Genomic DNA, 18,433 nt, shown 5'->3' with positions numbered 1-18,433 from the left:
TAAGTAAAAGACAGGACATTGCTGAAGAATGAATTAGTGTCTGGAATATGAAGCAGCTAGGATTTCTCCTTAAATGAAGCAAAAGAAAGAAAAGGATGATTTTAGAGAGCTACAAGAAAAATAAGAGGGACCCACAAGTTTCAGTACCTATCTCTTATAAGCAAAGAAAATATAACCTATTTGAAGAAATACAGTAAGGGAATTTCAAAGAACTAAAGAAAAGAACCCTACGGTATCAAGCAATACCTTTTAAAAGCCCAAATGAAGTACAGTGAAACCTTAGGACATAAAGAGAAAAATCATAAATATCAACTATTCTGTAAAATTTTTCTCAATTCCAAGTCTCCCCCGTCTGTGCTCCCTGAGTCTTTTACTATCTATCACCTTATAAGACAGATCATTTAAGTATGAAGTCATGTCATTTATCAGTTCTTGTTTGTCTCTAAGTAGACTGACTTTAAGAAAGTCAGTGTATACCACAATTTAGCCAGTAATCAATAAAAGGCTGCTAAATAAGTCATATTGTTTATTTAGTTGAGATGCATTTGCCATAAAGATGTAAGCTAAAATTTCAGAGACGGGAAAAAAAAAAAAAAAAAGGACCCAACGCTTCAGCATACACTTTTTGCATTATTTAAAGTGGACTGCTATATACAGTATTTCTAAAGCAAGAGCACACAAATTCTCAAACCTCATCAGTTACTGCAAACATTCTTAAATTTCACAAAAAAAGATATTTACCTGTAGTTATGACTACCACAAAGGCACTGATAAATACAAGCAGAAAGTGAGGCTGCTAAAGTATGCATTACATATACCTGGAAAAAAAAACACAAAATTACTTTAACTTTAAAAAAAACCCCACAAAATTATTTTAAGTATAACTTTAAGAAAAAACACAGCTTTTTTTCAAGCCTAATAAAATCAGTATTTTTGAAAAGATGAAAAAATTATTTTGCCCTTAAAAAATGATTTCTTTTGCCTTAGCACTCTATAAAGAGGTCTCGTTACAAATTAAAAACAAACAAAATCTGAGGCCTTTGATGGAAATTATAAAACACAAGCCTGTTACCTAATTACTCTTTCAAGAGCAAACAAGAACAGTTGTTAGCTATACAGCTGTGCGATGAGCCATGCATTAGAAGCAAGCCCTCTGAGATAACCTGCTTCTTTTTTAACCAAAATATGAAACCAAACTTGATAAATAACACTTCCTTACGAACAGATCACTGAAGAATATGCTACTGCATATTCAAGTTGTTACACAAAACAATTTGAAGAGAGTGAAATTTCAGAGAAAGGAGAAGTATGAAAGACAGTGACTGAAAGGCAAATATTTATATTGAGGAAGACATGGCTCTAAACATGACATGACAGGAGAAATAACAGAAGCCTATCTGAGGATGAAGAGAAGCTTAACCTAGGTAAGAAAGTAGACTAAACTATTAAAAAGATCAGGTTTGTAAACTAATTATGAAGTCTGATACTCTTCCGTGCAGATGAAAATCTAATTGCTATTTTCCCTTCAATTATCAATAGATATATGATAGGAAATCAGTAATAGAATCATAAAAACGAAGACAGCAAAAACCACATACAGGAGGTAACAAAAATGATATTTTCCAGCTTCTCCAATCAAAAACATGGACTCTACCTCTCCACTAACTGAATCTAGGCTGACACTGTGAATTGCTTTGTATAAGTGGACAAAGCAGAAGTGATATATTATTTCTGAACCTAGTTCTCTAAAGGCCTGCAAACTCTACTCTTTCTTTTTAAAGCTATGGAACCACTAGGTGAAATAGTCAATTTTATTTATTTATTTTTTTCTTCGTAGGTCTGCACTTGCGGCATATGGAAATTCCCAGGCTAGGAGTAGTCAGAGCTGCAGCTGTTGGCCTACGCCACAGCCACGGCAGCGTAGGATCTGAGCTCTGTCCGTGACCTACACCATAGCTCTCGACAATGCCAGATCCTTAACCCACTAAGTGAGGCCAGGAACTGAACCTGCGTCGTCATGGATACTGAGGTGGGTTCGTTACCACAGAACAAGGATGGGAACTCCAAAATGGTTAATTCTACGTGTCTACTTGACCAGGCCAACGGGTAACCAGGCTTTTGATCATACATTATTTTGGGTGTGTCTGTTAAGGTGATTCAGGATGAGATTAAAATGTGAAGTGGTGGACTGAATAAAGTTTGGTGGACTTAATAAAGATTGCCCTTTCTACTGTGAGAGGGCCTCATCTAATCCATTCTGGACTTGAATAAAACAAAAGGGCAAGGCCCAGTAGTTATGCTGTGAGCCACCCTCATGTTCACTGCAGCACTGTTCACAATAGCCAAGACATGGAAACAACCCGAATGTCTATCAACAGATAACTGGATTAGGAAGATGTGGTATATATACACAGTGTAATACTACTCAGCCATGAAAAAGAATGAAATAATGCCATTTGCAGCAACAAGGATGGAACTAGAGACTCTCATCCTGAGTGATGTAAGTCAGAAAGAAAAAGACAAATACCATATGATATTACTTTTATCTGGAATCCAATATATGGCACAAATGAACCTTTCCACAAAAAAGAAATTCAGGGACTTAGAGAGTAGACTTGTGGTTGCCAAGGGGGATGGGGAGGGAGGGGGATGGACTGGGAGCTTGAGGTTAATAGATGCAGACTATTGCCTTTGGAATGGATGAGCAATGAGATCCTGCTGTGTAGCACTGTGAACTATGTCTAGTCACTTATGATGGAGCATGACAATGTGAGAAAATAGAATGTGTACATGTATGTGTAAGTGGGTCACCATACTGTACAGTAGAAAAAAAATTGTATTGGGGAAATAACAATAAAAAAAAAATACAGGAAGACATCCATCATCCATGCTGTAAAAAAAAAAAAAAAAAAAAAAAAAAGAACAAAAAGGCTGAGTGTAAGGGAACTTCTGCCTACAATGAGCTGGGACACTAGTCTTTTCCTACCTTTGGATTACAATGGAAACACTGGGTCTTCTTGGGTTCAGGCCTGCTGGTATTTGGACTGGAACTTATCCTGTTAGCCTTTCTCAGGCCTTTGGACTCAGACTGGAACCATACAATCTGTTCTCTTGGGTCCTTAACGTGCTGACTGAAAATCTTGAGATTCTCAGGCTCCATAACTAAGTAAGCCAATTACTTATATAATAAGGCTCTTTCTATACACACACACACACACACCCTACTGGTTCTATTTCTCTAGAGAATCCAGACTGATACTCTAGACTTACCTGCTGGTGGATGAGACACATCTCAAAGTGTCTGGTCACCCCAAAATGCATCAGCCCTGCAAAGAGTCTACCCACCAGTAATGTACATAAAGGCCATCCTAGATCATTCAGAATCCAGTCAATCTGTCAGCTGACCAATGACAAATGAAGGTCTCCAGCTATCACTCCAGCTGGCGCAAACCAGAATTGCCAAGCCAACCAACAGAATCATGAGCAAAACAAACCATAGCTTTTTTAAGCTATTAATGTTTCAGGGTGGCTCTTAAAGCTGAAAAAGCTGATAGACCAGCTTATTATTAAAGATAAATACAGACTAAAGTTTAGTTAAAATGAGCACAATCTAAAGAAAATCATACACCTAACTGTATAATATATAATATGTAATGTGAGCAGTACAGAAAACAAAGTTTATACAAGAGGGTAAAAATGTAGGAGAGGTCACCATTAGACAAGAAGAAAATGGAAATAGCATGCTATTGGTAGGAGGGAATCAGATGACAGAATATGAGGAGAAAAAAAAGATACTAACATACTAGTACTTTTTACACAATATTAAGTTTCTGTCTCTAAAAACAATCAGCTATTTAGCTAAGTATACCGCTGAAGAATTACTCACATATGTGCATACACACCTATTACTCCTTACCTTAACGAAGTAGTTAAATAAGACGAAGTAAAAATTAAAAATTGAAGGGTATAAGTAATACAAGTAAGATGAGCCAGGCCTATAATCAGAAGTTTTTCTTTAACTAAAATCAGTATAAACTAGGTAAAAATCAATATAAACTTGATAAAATAACAACATTATGTATAGTCTAATGTTTAAATTGTTTATAAAAAGCCCTAACACTTATCTTTGGAGTTCCCTTCATGGCTCAGCGATTAACAAACCCGACTAGGATCCATGAGGATAGGGGTTCAATCCTTGGCCTCGCTCAGTGGGTTAAAGATCTGGCATTGCTGTGAGCTGTCGTGTAGGTCGCAGACCTAGCTTGAGATCCCACATTGCTGTGGCTATGGCGTAGGCCAGCGGCTGCAGCTCCAATTAGATCCCTAGCCTGGGAACTTCCATATGCCACGGATGAGGCCATAAAACAAAACAAAACAAAAGCCTTAACACTTATTTTTTAGTTTTATCATAGTATACAGATAAATGTCTAAAACCAAGCATACTTACTTTATTGCTTTGGATATCAGGATGGGGTGGTGAATCAAACTTTATTATAGCATGAAGAATATCATGGGTTAGGTTACTAAGGTGCAATAGAGGATTGGCAACTACTGTTTTGGCACTGGCTGTACAAGCGAAGAGGAGAGGCACTGAGGTTTGTTCTGACAAAGGGCTGGGAAATATTGGTTCAGGTGTTTCCTTAAAAATAAAGGGAAAAAATGTTAATTATTTATAGGTATAATCCAGTACTTAAGTAATTCAGAGGTCTCTTTGAAAAATTTGAGAACAATTAAAAATAAAAGCATAAAATCAAAACTACCATGAGATACCACCTCACACCAGTCAGAATGGCCATCATTAATAAATCCACAAATAACAAGTGCTGGAGGGGCTGTGGAGAAAAGGGAACCCTCCTGCACTGTTGGTGGGAATGTCAACTGGTACAGCCACTATGGAGAACAGTTTGGAGATACCTTAGAAATCTATACATAGACCTTCCATATGACCCTGCAATCCCACTCTTGGGCATCTATCCGGACAAAGCTCTACTTAAAAGAGACACATGCACCCGCATGTTCATTGCAGCACTATTCACAATAGCCAGGACATGGAAACAATCCAAATGTCCATCAACAGATGATTGGATTCGGAAGATGTGGTATATATACACGATGGAATACTACTCAGCCATAAAAAAGGATGACATCATGCCATTTGCAGCAACATGGATGGAACTAGAGAATCTCATACTGAGTGAAATGAGCCAGAAAGACAAAGACAAATACCATATGATATCACTTATAACTGGAATCTAATATCCAGCACAAATGAACATCTCCTCAGAAAAGAAAATCATGGACTTGGAGAAGAGACTTGTGGTTGCCTGATGGGAGGGGGAGGGAGTGGGAGGGATCGGGAGCTTGGGCTTATCAGACACAACCTAGAATAGATTTACAAGGAGATCCCGCTGAATAGCATTGAGAACTATGTCTAGATACTCATGTTGCAACAGAAGAAATGGTGGGGGAAAAACTGTAATTGTAATGTATACATGCAAGGATAACCTGACCCCCTTGCTGTACAGTGGGAAAATAAAATTAAAAACAAAATAAATAAATAAAATAAAATAAAATAAAAGCATAACAGAAACTTTTATAGAGTTAGAAGAAACCAAAGGAAGTCAGCATTCTGCAATTACAATGAAAAATGATGGGACAAAACTTTCTTGTCATAAGGATAAGTTCATCACCTCACAAAGTGTAAGAATGTTTAACATGAATTAAGCAGGTCTGAGGAGCTGATACTAAATTGTCATTAAACCACAACACATTCACAACTCTAGAAATTCAAAATATGAAGCACTACACAAAAAGGAGCATTCCTTAAAGCACCTATAATAAAGAAAATCAACAATTTTATTTTATTTTATTTATTTATTTTTGTCTTTTGTCCTTTTAGGGCCACACCCTTGGCATATGGAGGTTCCCAGGCTAGGGGTCTAATTGGAGCTATAGCTGCTGACCTACGCCAGAGCCACAGCAATGCCAGATCCGAGCCGCATCTGTGACCTCCACCACAGTTCACGGCAACGCTGGATCCTTAACCCACCGAGTGAGGCCAGGGATTGAACCTGCAACCTCATGGTTCCTAGTCGGATTCGTTTCCACTGCGCCACGACGGGAACTCCCAAAATGAACAATTTTAATATTTAAAAACTAAAAAAGCAAGCTCAAAAACTGTTTTTCATACAAGTACTATTTTGACTGATTATCATGTACCTTTACATGTACCAGTTACATACCTGCTGAGATTCTTGTAAAAGCAAAATCAATTCCATTCTCACAGATGCAAGTCCCCCACCATGGGATCCATGCAATATGCAGTAACTAAGAAACATCCTCAAGAGTGACTGGTATTTCAAAAGCCACTGCCTTTTTTCTTGAAAATTTTCTCTCAATTGTTTCATTTTTGTTTGATGAAGCAAATCTTCAGCATCTTCATTTAATCCATATGCATCTCCATTTTCACCAAATGCAGACTGTAATTCTTCAGGATCTGAACAATAGTCACAAGTTCTCTGAAGAGCTATCACCTCTTTTTCAAGCCAGTGGTACAGTTGGTATCGCAATTTTCCACCATCTATTTCATAGCCAGTAGATAAAGTACGAAGTTCTACTGTAAGAATCTTTAAACATGCTCTAAATTTTAATTGAACTGCAATTATATCTTCTGATGGATTTAAAACATCATTTTCATCTATTGTGCTGAGAGATTCTGTGTAATTAGAACTTGTTTCATCTAATTTCATTCCTATGTTTCTCTGTAAAGGTTTTAGTTCTTTCATTGAAAGAGGGAGATCCTCATTTTCTTCATCATTGTCACTGTCCCATTTTAATTCTAAAGAGTCATCCTGAAATACAATACTTGGTTGGCTCCAGTCAAAAGAAAGAGTGGAATTTGACTGCTTCTCCGAGGAACCTTCTGAGGAAGATCCAAAGCCATTCATCAGTGACTGTGACCAATCAAGAGCAGAAGCCTTATCATCCCTTGCATCCATTTTCAATGGAGAAGAAGGAGAACAGACTTTACTAGTATCCAGAAAACTAGAAGTTCTACAAAAAGGTTTCGTTTTTTTGATGACTTTTGGCATCTTTGATAAGACTTCCAAAGCCAGCATGGGGCAGCCAGCTTTTAAATGAGCACTGGCAGTAGTAAAAAATAATCTTCTTTCACTTAAATTAATTGTTCCTGCCAGTCCATTTCTTCCTGTTAAACTCATGTGTGTGGAAAATGCATTAGATGATCCAAAATGACGTCTCAGCAAAAGAGGATGTGTTCTTAGATAATTGTAGAAATTAAAAACTGCAGGATTACAGGCTGACATCATGATTTGATCTGAAAGTAAATTCAGTTTATGAGCCAATAAAAATTGTTCAAGTGTTGTACTACAGCCTGTTTTCTCTACTATGGCACCTTCATCTACCCAGTCTTGTGAGAAAAATTTGAGACTACACTAAAATATGGCATCAAATAGACAAGAAGACATTTGTAATTAAAGTTTCCTAACACAGTAGGAAAACAAAGGTTATGCTGATTTCACATCTTTTCAAGTAACAATCTAAGATATTTTAAAATACCTAGTTTCACACTCTTGGTTCTTTTTCTCCTACCTTCCTGGACACCCCTTCTCAGTCAGTCTGATTTTTGCTGGGTCTTGTTCATCTTCTCTATTTTTAAATGCTGAGTGTCCTAGAGTTCGGTACTTAACTTCTTTTCTATCTATATTCCCTGAGTGAACTCCTACAGTCCCATGGTTTTAAACTATCTATATGTGGATACTTTGCACATCTCTATTTCCAGTCCCAACTTAATCTTGTAAATCTAGAATACTATATTCGAAGGCCTACATTATATTTAAATATACATATTCTTGCCTCAAGGCCTTTTTAGTATGCCCATGGTATAAAAACCACTCTTTACCCAGCTATTTTTGCCTTGACTGATTACCACTCATTATAATTAGGTCTCATTTCAAAGGTCACCTTATCTGAGAAGTCTTCTCTCTCTAAAGCAATACTCTTGGAGTTCCTGTTGTGGCACAGCGGAAACAAATCTGACTGGGAACCATGAGTTGCGGGTTCGATCCCTGGCCTGGATCAGTGGGTTAAGGATCCGGTGTTGCTGTGAGCTGTGGTGTAGGCCGGCAGCTGAAGCTCTAATTAGACCCCTAGCCTGGGAACCTCCATATGCCATGGGTGCAGCCCCAGAAAAGATAAAAAAAAAAAAAAAAAAAAAAAAGCAACACTCTCCAATATATTTTCCTGGCCTTCCCTATATCATATATCCACTAAAAAACCAGAAGTTAACCTTGACTTTCATTGTTTTCACATTCCATATCCAATCCAGTCCTACCTAGTCAACCTTAAAATTATATCTAACCATTTCTCTCTGCCTGGTCTATCACTATTTTTTTCTTCCAAACATTTATAGTCAAATGTTGGTAAATCAATGTTCAATACATCAATTTCATAAAAACAGAAAATTTTCAATACATCAATTTCATAAAAACAGAAAATCCAAAGTCCTTGCTTTTCAAAGGATTTTCTTTTCTGGAGTAAAAATACACAAATAACCCATAAAGTCTTAGACCATGTCTTCAAATTACTTTGTATTATCCTGGCACCCAACAGTATGTTCTAAACGTAGCAAACACTAACAAAACTCCCAATCGTTAATATCTTAGAAGTGGAGCTTACCATCATATTCTTTGCTTGGTTGCTTTATTAATGTTTCCAGAGCACTACTGTAGTCTTCCAAAATCCAATATGCCATGCTCCGAAGAAAAGGATCATAATGCACATTTATATTCAACAAATTAAGTTCACTGACAGGAGAATCAATTCCCAAAACTTTTTTACGTAAAATAGACTTATATGTTGCAGATGTATCAAATTCAGACTCATAGAGTCTTGCTATTACAAGAGCCAACTGAATGTCATTCAGTTTCTCAAGACATACCTTCAAAAAAAAGAAATATTGCTTATAAATAAGCAACGATGTCTTTTGCCTTAAGGTAAACTCAACTGACTCACTAATAACTGACAAACACAAAGGATTATTAATATGTGAAATTAGTGAACAAGGATAATAACAAACATAGGCTGCTTGCTTCAGCAAATCTACTTGACAACATTTATGTTAATCTACCTGCTAGTACTAAATATATATTTGCAAAAAGCATTAGCCTAATGGGGAAATACTGAGTAATTCTTAGTAGCATCTATTCAAATGACGTATTTTGCTGAGGTTTTTTTTTCTTTTTTGGCCATGCCCACAGCATGCAGAAGTTCCCAGGCCAGGGATCGAACCTACCCCACTGTAGTGACAATGCTGGATCCTAAACCATTAGGCCTCCAGGGAAGAACTCCTCAAATGACATATTATGTTTTATTTCTGAGCTTTTAACTTTTCCTTATCCACCTCAGCAGACTATAGTGTTTCCAAATCAAAAAGCTATTTCAAATCACTTATATGGCCTTGCTCAGTGGGTTGAGGATCTGGCATTATTGTGAGCTGTGGTATAGTTCACAAATGCAGCTTGCATTCCATGTTGCTGTGTTGCATAGGCCGGCAGCTGTAGCTCCGGTTGGATTCCTAGCCTGGGAACTTATATATGCCACAGGTGTGGCCCTAAAAAGCCAAAAAAAAAAAAAAAAAAAAAAAAAAAAAAAGGAAGAAAAAAGCTGCACGTTCCATCAACTAACACAGAAGCCAATCATTGGTTCAAATATGTTTACAGTATAGGACAAATTTTTTTACATGTATTTTTAATTTTTTTTTTTTTGCTTTTTACGGTTGTTGTTATGGCATATGGAAGTTCCCAGTCTAGGGGCTGAATGAAAGCTGCAGCTCTCAGCCTATGCCATGGCCACAGCAATGTGGGATCTGAGCCACATCGTGAGCTATACCACAGCTCATGGCAATGCTGGATCCTTAACCCACTGAGCAAGGCCAGGGATCGAACCCCCATCCTCGTGGATACTATTACCGTTGAACCACAACAGGAACTCCCAAATTTTTTATTTTGAAGTCCGTTCAAAAATATTCTTTTTTGGGGTCTTTTTAGGGCTGCACCCATGGCAAATGGAAGTTCCCAGGCCAGGAGTCTAATCGGAGCTGTTGCTGCTGGCCCATGCCAGAGCCACAGCAACACCGATTCCAAGCCGTGTCTATGACCTACACCACAGCTCACAGCAATGCCGGATCCTTAACCCACTGAGCAGAGCCACGGATTGAACCTGCAACCTCATGGTTCCTAGTTGGATTCATTTCTGCTGTACCAAGATGGGAACTCCCATAAATATTCTTAAGAGTCACATCAACTACCTATCTCTATTAGCCAACACAACCTGGTTAGTTTTAATTCTGTATAAATATCATTCAAGCTAAATGACAAAATTTTAAACTCACTATTAAATATTACCAGTTACTTTAGGCATTAATCTTTGTGTATTTCCAGTACACTTACGTTGAAATTAAAAAAATAAAAATTTAAGCCATAAAGAATTTAAAAGGATGATAATGCTATTTTTTAAAAAAAATCACTTATTACCTCAATTGCATCTCTGAGGCAACCAGCTAAAAGAAAGAATGCGGCAGAATGTTCAAATCTTTGTTTTCCTAACAAAGAAAAAGCATTCTTTAAAGCTGCTTTACGCCATCTCTCATCCTCGAAATTGTGTCCAAAAAACTGGGTCATCTTAGAGTCTTTTTGGGATCTATAAAGGAAAAAGAAAGCATGAAAATTTTGGAACACAATGTTTCTATATCAGAATCATTTCACAAAGTTAGTTAACTTAAAAGTTAAGACTCAAACATTTACTAGCTCATAAATTTCATCTCCTTTTTGAGTAAAGAGCATTTACGGTAAACATTTACTTTTTCATATGCATTTCAGAGATTACTGGAAAAATTTCTTTCAAAAATACAAAAACTGTATTAACAGCACTGTGAGAAATTATTTTTAAACCCATGCAAAATATATAATTTTACTAACCTCTTTGCTCTTTTACCATTTAAACTTAATCACCTTTACCCCTATTGCCCACCTGAGGATGACTTCGATGATCAAAATTTAAGTTTCTACATCAAAATAATCCTAAAATCTAGTCGCTCAGAAAATTGATTTAATACCAGGATTTTTCCCCAAAGGCTGCTGTTCATATGGATACACCTAGAACTGAATCCAAAATAAGCAGTAATAAAAATAGTGGTAATCATGTTCACCAAGTCTAGCGGAAGACAAATGAAAAAGAAAATTTCCAAGTGACCCTAGTTCAAGATGGGGTCAGAGCCCTTAGGAACAGGGTAGTCTGGAGGGATAGCCTGGTCTATGATCTCTTATTAGGGCAGAGGATAATGCATTTTACAGATTTCACAAATTCATCTTCTTCCCCACTCCACACCAAGTTTCTGGTTCAGTTCTCTGTTCCATAGGAACATCAAGAGAAGTTATAAAAATAAGAAAAAAAGGTTTTTCTGGACTGATAAACCTAAAAAAACTAAAGTGATCTCATCGAAATTCTTCTTATCTGTAAGACACCTGGGCTTCTTTCACATCTCTTAAGTACAAAAATAACTAAGAACCAATATGAGTCAAATCTTTACTTCATTTTGAAGCAGTTTTATCACCTACCTATATAATCCCCAAATCACGGCTTTCTTTTTCATGGCAAGGTAAAAAATGGCAGCATCTAAAGGATCATTCTTTTTATAAAAGGCTGCTTTGGCTACCTATAATTAGAAAATATTGGTCAAAATTTCACAGGAAGTTTTTAACTGAACAAATACTTTCTCTTATACACAATTCTCTACTTAAATGTTTAATAAATTTTAAAAAAATGTGTATGAATGCAGGCACATATACATACATTTATTTGCCTTTTATTTTATAATTACAAAAGTAATCATGATCGTGGCTCCTAAGGTTACAGAGAGGTGGGAACAGGACTATGCTTTTTATTACAAGCTCTTTTGTACTCTTTCATTGTCTTAAATGTGTATATACATATTATTTTGTAAAAACCAGGCATATACTACTAAACAAATATGTCAACTAGCAATTTAAGAATTAAAATACAAATTTTAGAAGTTCCCACTGTGGCTAAGCAGGTTAAGAATCCACCTAGCATCCATGAGGATGCAAGTTTGATTCCTGGCCTTGCTCAGGGTGTTGTTGCCGTGAGCTGCTGTGAAGGTCGAGGATGTGGCTCAGATCTGGCATTGCTGTGGGATGTGGTAAAGGCCAGCAGCTGCAACTTGGATTTGACCCTAGCCCAGAAACCTCTTTATGCCGCAGATGTGGTCCTAAAAAAAAAGAAATACATATACATACACACACATATATAAATTTTAAAAATTATATCAGCATGCTATTTTGAAAGATAAAGACTATTTTAAAACATCTTACTGCTTTACAAAAAGAGTAACAGGAAAGGAAATATGGAATATCAGTTAAAGAAACATGAAAAATATATTAATTCACTTTTACACAGAAATAAAACACTTACCTTTTCTATGCATTTGCGTAATATGCGGGTATTCCGGACCCACCAGCCCACACCCATAGCTCTAAGTTCAGACCACGTGGGATCATCTTTCTGCATCGCTGGCAACATGTTCAGCAGTTCTTCTTCTGCTACAGAATGAAACGCCCAGGCAAAATGACTAGTAGACAGGCCTGAAGAAATGTCAAAAATAATGTTTGTGAGAAATATAAACATGACTATATTATGATTATCAGAAATGTATGTTTCATATGAGCAATAAGAAAGCCTAAAGTTTACAGAAGACTCACAGTTATAATTAAGTATTTGGGGTTGGAGGGAATACGTGTTATTTATCTTTTTTGCCTGCTTCTCTAACCAACTCAATCACATCAGTATTTTCAACAATGAGCATGTATTTTCTATAATTAAAAATATATTTTTTAAAAAATATGAAAAGTGCTATGGGAAAATGCTACTCTGCTACGTATTTCTGTTCTGTGGTATGTCTGACCTCCTTTGGTCAACATTTGTTGTGTGGTCTTAATTCTATGGCATTAAAAAGCATAAAGGAGACAATACAGATGGTGAACAGAACAGACTGCAAAAACTCTGAGATCAGAATGTGTAAATTAAATTCTAGTTCTAGTATGCTAATTAACTATATAACTTTAAGCAAATTGGTCTCGATTCAATTTCCTTCAATATAAAATATGACTAATTATGGCACCTATCTTATTGTTGTGAAGATTAAAAGAAATAATATACTTAAAGCTTTGGGATGGTACCTAGCACATAATAATTTTTATTACCTATATCATATTAATAATGTTTTATACTTATAAGGCATCATTTACACCAGCAAGACTCTGAACCTACTGGCCTGCATATGTGGTGTTTAACGTTCAATTTCTATTTTGTCTCTTCACATTACACTTTGCTTAGTATTACCAGATGAAGTAAATGCCTATAAGATGTGGCTTTGACTTACACGAACATACAAACTCAAATTTTTTTTTTTGTCTTTTTGTCTTTTTAAGTCTGCACCTGTGGCATATGAAGGTTCCAGGCTAGGGAGCCAATCGGAGCTGTAGCCGCCAGCCTACACCAGAGCCACAGCAATGTTCGATCAGAGCCGTGTCTGTGACATACACTACAGCTCACCACAATGCTGGATCCTTAACCCACTGAGCAAGGCCTGGGATCGAACCCGCATCCTCATGGATGCTACTCAGGTTCATTAACTGTTGAGCCACCATGGGAACTCCCCCCAATTTTTAACTTAATATAAAGTGCCAAGGAATATGAAATTCCCACTATACCCAAGACTTTGGAAATAAACAAACTGTAAGACCTAGATATAAGACCAGACACTATCAAACTCTTAGAGGAAAACAGGCCACTCTCTGACATAAACTACAGCAACATCTTCTCAGATCCACCTCTTAGACTACTGACAATAAAAACAAAAATAAACAAATGGGACCTAATTAAACGTCAAAGTTTTTGCACAGCAAAGGAAACCCTAAACAAAACGAAAAGACAACGCATAGAATGGGGAAAATCTTTGCAAATGAATCGACTGACAAGGGATTAATCTCCAAAATTTATAAACAACTTCTGCAGCTCCATACCAAAAAAACAAACAACCCCATCAAAAAATGGGCAGAAGATCTAAACAGACAGTTCTCCAAAGAAGACACATGGATGGCCAAAAAACACACGCAAAGATGTTCAACATCACTCATTATTAGAGAGATGCAAATCAAAACCACTCTGAGGTACCACCTGACACTAGCCAGAATGGCCATCATCAAAACGTCTACAAACAATAAGTGCTGGAGAGAGTGTGGAGAAAAAGGAACCCTATCACACTGTTGGTGGGATTGTAAACTGGTGCAACCACTGTGGAAAACAGTGTGGAGATGCCTCAGAAAACCAAAAACAGAACTACCATTTGATCCAGCACTCTCACTCCTGGGCATCTATTCTGAGAAAACCATGACTTGAAAAGACACATGTACTCCGATGTTCACTGCAGCACTCTCTGCAATAGCTAAGACATGGAAACAACCTAAATGTCCATCAACAGAGTGGATCAAGAAGATGTCGTACACATACACAATGGAATATTGCTCAGCCATTAAAAGGAATGAAATAGTAGCATTTTTAGCAACATGGATGGACCCTTATCCATAGCTAAATGCAAAATGAGAGGAAGGAAGAAGCAAAAAGAGAAATAGAGACAGAAAGGAAAAGAGAAAACAGAGACCAGTGAGCAGAGGCTAACCTGTAGAGTCCCCAAAACATTGTTTAAACCTTTAGATCCAATAATCCTAGAAGCTACCTCTATCTCATGAACTTGCTAGACAATGAGCCAGTAAATATACTGTTTTAAGTTACCTTAAATTTAAGTATTTGTTACTTTGGGAGTCCTGACTAACAATAATGTATCTGAAATACTATTAAACTAATATCTGAATACATATCAATGTTAACAGCAGTTTTATGGGTGAATAGATTTTTATCTTCTGTGTTCTGCACTCTTTTTTTGTAAAAATAAAAATTGAGTAGGTATTATTTCTATAATAAAAATGGTATTCAAATTCTGGGGAAAAATGATTTTAGATAGGTGTCAAAAAGAAGAAGAGAAAATTTAAGGAAGAAATTAGAAGAATGAAACAATGTTAACTGGTTTTTAACATAAAATGTATTTGACAACATAATACATAATATCCAATTGCCCAATTTCCATTTCTTCATTAGTTTCCATCTACTAAAAATACTTGAGTATTTTTAAGCAGAGAAATGAGGTGAAAGTAAGTATTTTTAAAATAAATGAAGGAAATTCAGAATGTGTCAAATATGTCATCATTGGCATATGTGGGCAAAAACAAACTTAAATGTTCTGAAGCCCCTCTTCTACTCTCCTTATTTCCTTTTAATAGATTACTAAGAAAGTTACCTTGGTGAAGTAGTTGAGCTCGATAAGCGGGAAGAGAAGTTGTAAGAAAAGTATGAAGTCTAACAGCCAAAAGAAATTTTAAGCCACATTCATCAAGAGTTTCTCCACCTATAAAAAAGAAAAAAAAAAAAAGTATTTTTACTTATAAAAACCTGTTTTGTTAGCAAAACACAATAATTCTGGCAAGCAGCATATGTCACGGCATCAAATACAGGGACAAAACTCTGTGAAAACGACAAAATTATCAGTGAAAATATTATCTAATATTTCTTTTTTCTGTACAATTATACATTACAGAAAATAGTTGTATAGTTAAATAATTTTAAAAAATAATAAAGAAGAGAATAAATTGACTCCAGATATTTGACTGTTTAAAATAATATGACCTCCAATATGAATATTTAAATTAAAATGTGACTGAATTTTAAAATAGTTTAATCATCTCTACAGTACATATTATATATAGTATTTTCCATATTGATTCAAGTCATATACCCATTCCAAGAATTGCTAACACTGGAAGAAATGGCTATATGGCGGGAGGGCCTGATTTTTACTTTAAATGGTTAAAACCGTAAAACACCTTAATATAGTCATATTAAAAATAATATCGTCTAGTAGTATTTCATGCCACAATTCATGACCAACAAGCAATCAGCTGGAGTTTTAACATCATTAAGTAGACAGGTCAAAATGACTTGGCATAATGCATCTTTGTGCACTTTCTCAAAGTACTATGATTTATGGGATCAATAGTACATATTCAAGTCAAAACTACTGTGAAGGCAACAATGCTGAATGCAAAAACCTTCATGGCTACCATTTTTAAAGGAATTATTTAAGATTTTTTTTCCGTGAAATAAAAGGGGGAAAATATCATCAGTTTTCTCTCTACTCCTATACCCAATTTAGTTTTACCTTGGCTTCTGTCTCTGCTTTCTCCAATATCAGTGCTGGTAGTTGCAATTGTATCTGCTAAAGCCATCAAAGACATCTGCTCCATCCGGCTGAGTCCTGGCAAACTAGAATGAAGTAAATGGCCAGAAAGAACCTGAGCATGCTCAGGACCAAAGTAAGTTGGACTGTATTGTGAAAGGTCAATAACCTTGGGCTTTGTATTTGCTTCTTCTGTCTCTAACACATGACTATCAGTTGTTAAAGCTGAGATCTGAAAAAGCTCATCATAATTTTCTTTTGACAACTGTTTTGAGTTATTTAAGGTACTCTGATTACCAGATTTCTCCAAGGATGAGTAACAATTGTCATCATCTGCTGCAAGTAAGGCATATAAAGGAAGTGGAGGGACAGAATCAATTTCTGTATAATCTGTATTTTCACTCTTGTTGAATGCCTGGGGGTCTCTGGTAGTACTTCCACTGGCACTAATGGTGAGAGACCTAAGGCGGCGCTCATGATTAGATTCAGTTTCATTCAGAGCCACAACTTCCCCAGCAATGCACTTGACAAGATGTGACAAGATGGCCTTTGCTCTCCGAACTTTGCCAAGATCCATGAGTTCCAAAAGCTGCAAAGGATGGTACTGAGGTAAAGTTGGTGAAAGAACGTGAGCTGCTTCAAAAAGACCTGAATCTTCCATATCCACAGAAGGATCAAGTGCAGTTTTCTTTCCACAGATTTTCTGAGCAAGACTGGTCATTGATCGAGTCAGAGCTTTCTTTGGAGGATGTAACCCAGAACTTGATGAGTTACTCTGCTTTATTAAACTTATTATAGATGGCGTACTTCCACTGTATGAATCAGTTGTAACAGGTTCTTGCTTAGAAGGTGGCTGCCATTGGGAATATACATGCATTTCACAATCCATTCCTACCACCAAGATGCCATCCCGGACCCATGATAAAGAAACAGGAAAAGGTGGAGAACCTTCTACAGAAGAAACCAGGTCCACACTTCGTAACAGTACAAATTTAGAAATAGGCACAACTTTAGTACCCTCCCAGAGAGGAAATGCCAGGCTTTCCATACCAGTCTGTTCTTGTACCTTGCCAGCCAGGGGTCCATACATAAAAAGTTTTGATCCAATTCCTACAGTCAGAATATGAGAACCATCTTCTCTAGACATCCAATCTAAGTGAACTAAATGCTTTGTGTTTGATGTGATATTCTCTTTACTGGCTAGGTATACTTCTTGTTTATTATAGGCCACTAAATTGCTATCGATACTGATGCCAGAATCCAAAACTGTATTTAACTCATCTAAATGAATTGTTTGTTCAAGGACCCAACATGAACCTCCTGTAGACTCACATTCAAAAATACTTACATGCATCACAAAGTCCTGAGAAGATCTACTATTAGATGCTGGCTGCTTATATGCTACTGCTAAACGATTTGTGTGTGCACAACTGACTTCTACAGGCCTACCAGGTACAATTATACTACTATTGCTCTGCAGTCCATCTTCAATAAGTAATGGCCATTCTTCCCAAATGTATATAAGATCCATTTCTCCATTCTTTGATGTGGCAGATTCTCCTTCTGTTACTCTACATCTCCAGAATCTTACTTTCTCATCTGAGCATGAAGTTGCCAATAGATAAGGAGCACTGCATATAGGATATATGGAAGAAGAACTCAGATGTCCTAAAATAAAAAAAAATAATTCATTAACAAAATGTCAACTTTGGTTAAATATACCTATTTTCATGTACTAAGGGTTTTAGTCTTTTTATGAACTAGTATTAACAACATGACAGTCAATATTTAGTTTAAGGGTCAACAAGATTAGTAAGAAGCTTTAATGACATCAGAAAGGACATGTTTTACCAAAACCTAAAGCTGAAAGAGAACTCTGAGATAATTAAATTCGATTCTTACACATTATAGGTAAGGACTCTTGACTAAATGTGTAAAGTGTCTTATGTCTAAATCAAATAGCTAGACTAAGGCAGAATTAGAAAACCTAAATTCTAGTCCTGGATTTCAACCTAGCAGTCTTTTCACAACTCTTTGCTAGCATTA

General features: G+C 36.4%; 1 protein-coding gene across 9 annotated transcripts in view; it reads right to left on the bottom strand.

Annotated features, from left to right (window-relative positions):
• Window positions 1-18,433, bottom strand: part of DMXL1 (Dmx like 1) — a 139,789-nt gene that overhangs the window by 69,054 nt on the left and 52,302 nt on the right. For all 9 annotated transcript variants that reach the window (XM_021084664.1, XM_021084665.1, XM_021084667.1 and 6 more), the window contains exons 18-26: window positions 16,370-18,055; window positions 15,452-15,559; window positions 12,511-12,680; window positions 11,637-11,734; window positions 10,554-10,719; window positions 8,698-8,959; window positions 6,243-7,336; window positions 4,448-4,639; window positions 742-818 (exon numbers count right to left, since the gene is read on the bottom strand). In XM_021084664.1, the coding sequence (XP_020940323.1) occupies window positions 742-818; window positions 4,448-4,639; window positions 6,243-7,336; window positions 8,698-8,959; window positions 10,554-10,719; window positions 11,637-11,734; window positions 12,511-12,680; window positions 15,452-15,559; window positions 16,370-18,055 (3,853 nt within the window). The remainder of the gene's footprint in view (window positions 1-741; window positions 819-4,447; window positions 4,640-6,242; window positions 7,337-8,697; window positions 8,960-10,553; window positions 10,720-11,636; window positions 11,735-12,510; window positions 12,681-15,451; window positions 15,560-16,369; window positions 18,056-18,433) is intronic.

Source organism: Sus scrofa, chromosome 2, assembly GCF_000003025.6.
Source record: "Sus scrofa isolate TJ Tabasco breed Duroc chromosome 2, Sscrofa11.1, whole genome shotgun sequence".
Taxonomy (NCBI): Eukaryota; Metazoa; Chordata; class Mammalia; order Artiodactyla; family Suidae; genus Sus; species Sus scrofa.
This window is presented reverse-complemented; position numbering and strand designations above follow the sequence as displayed.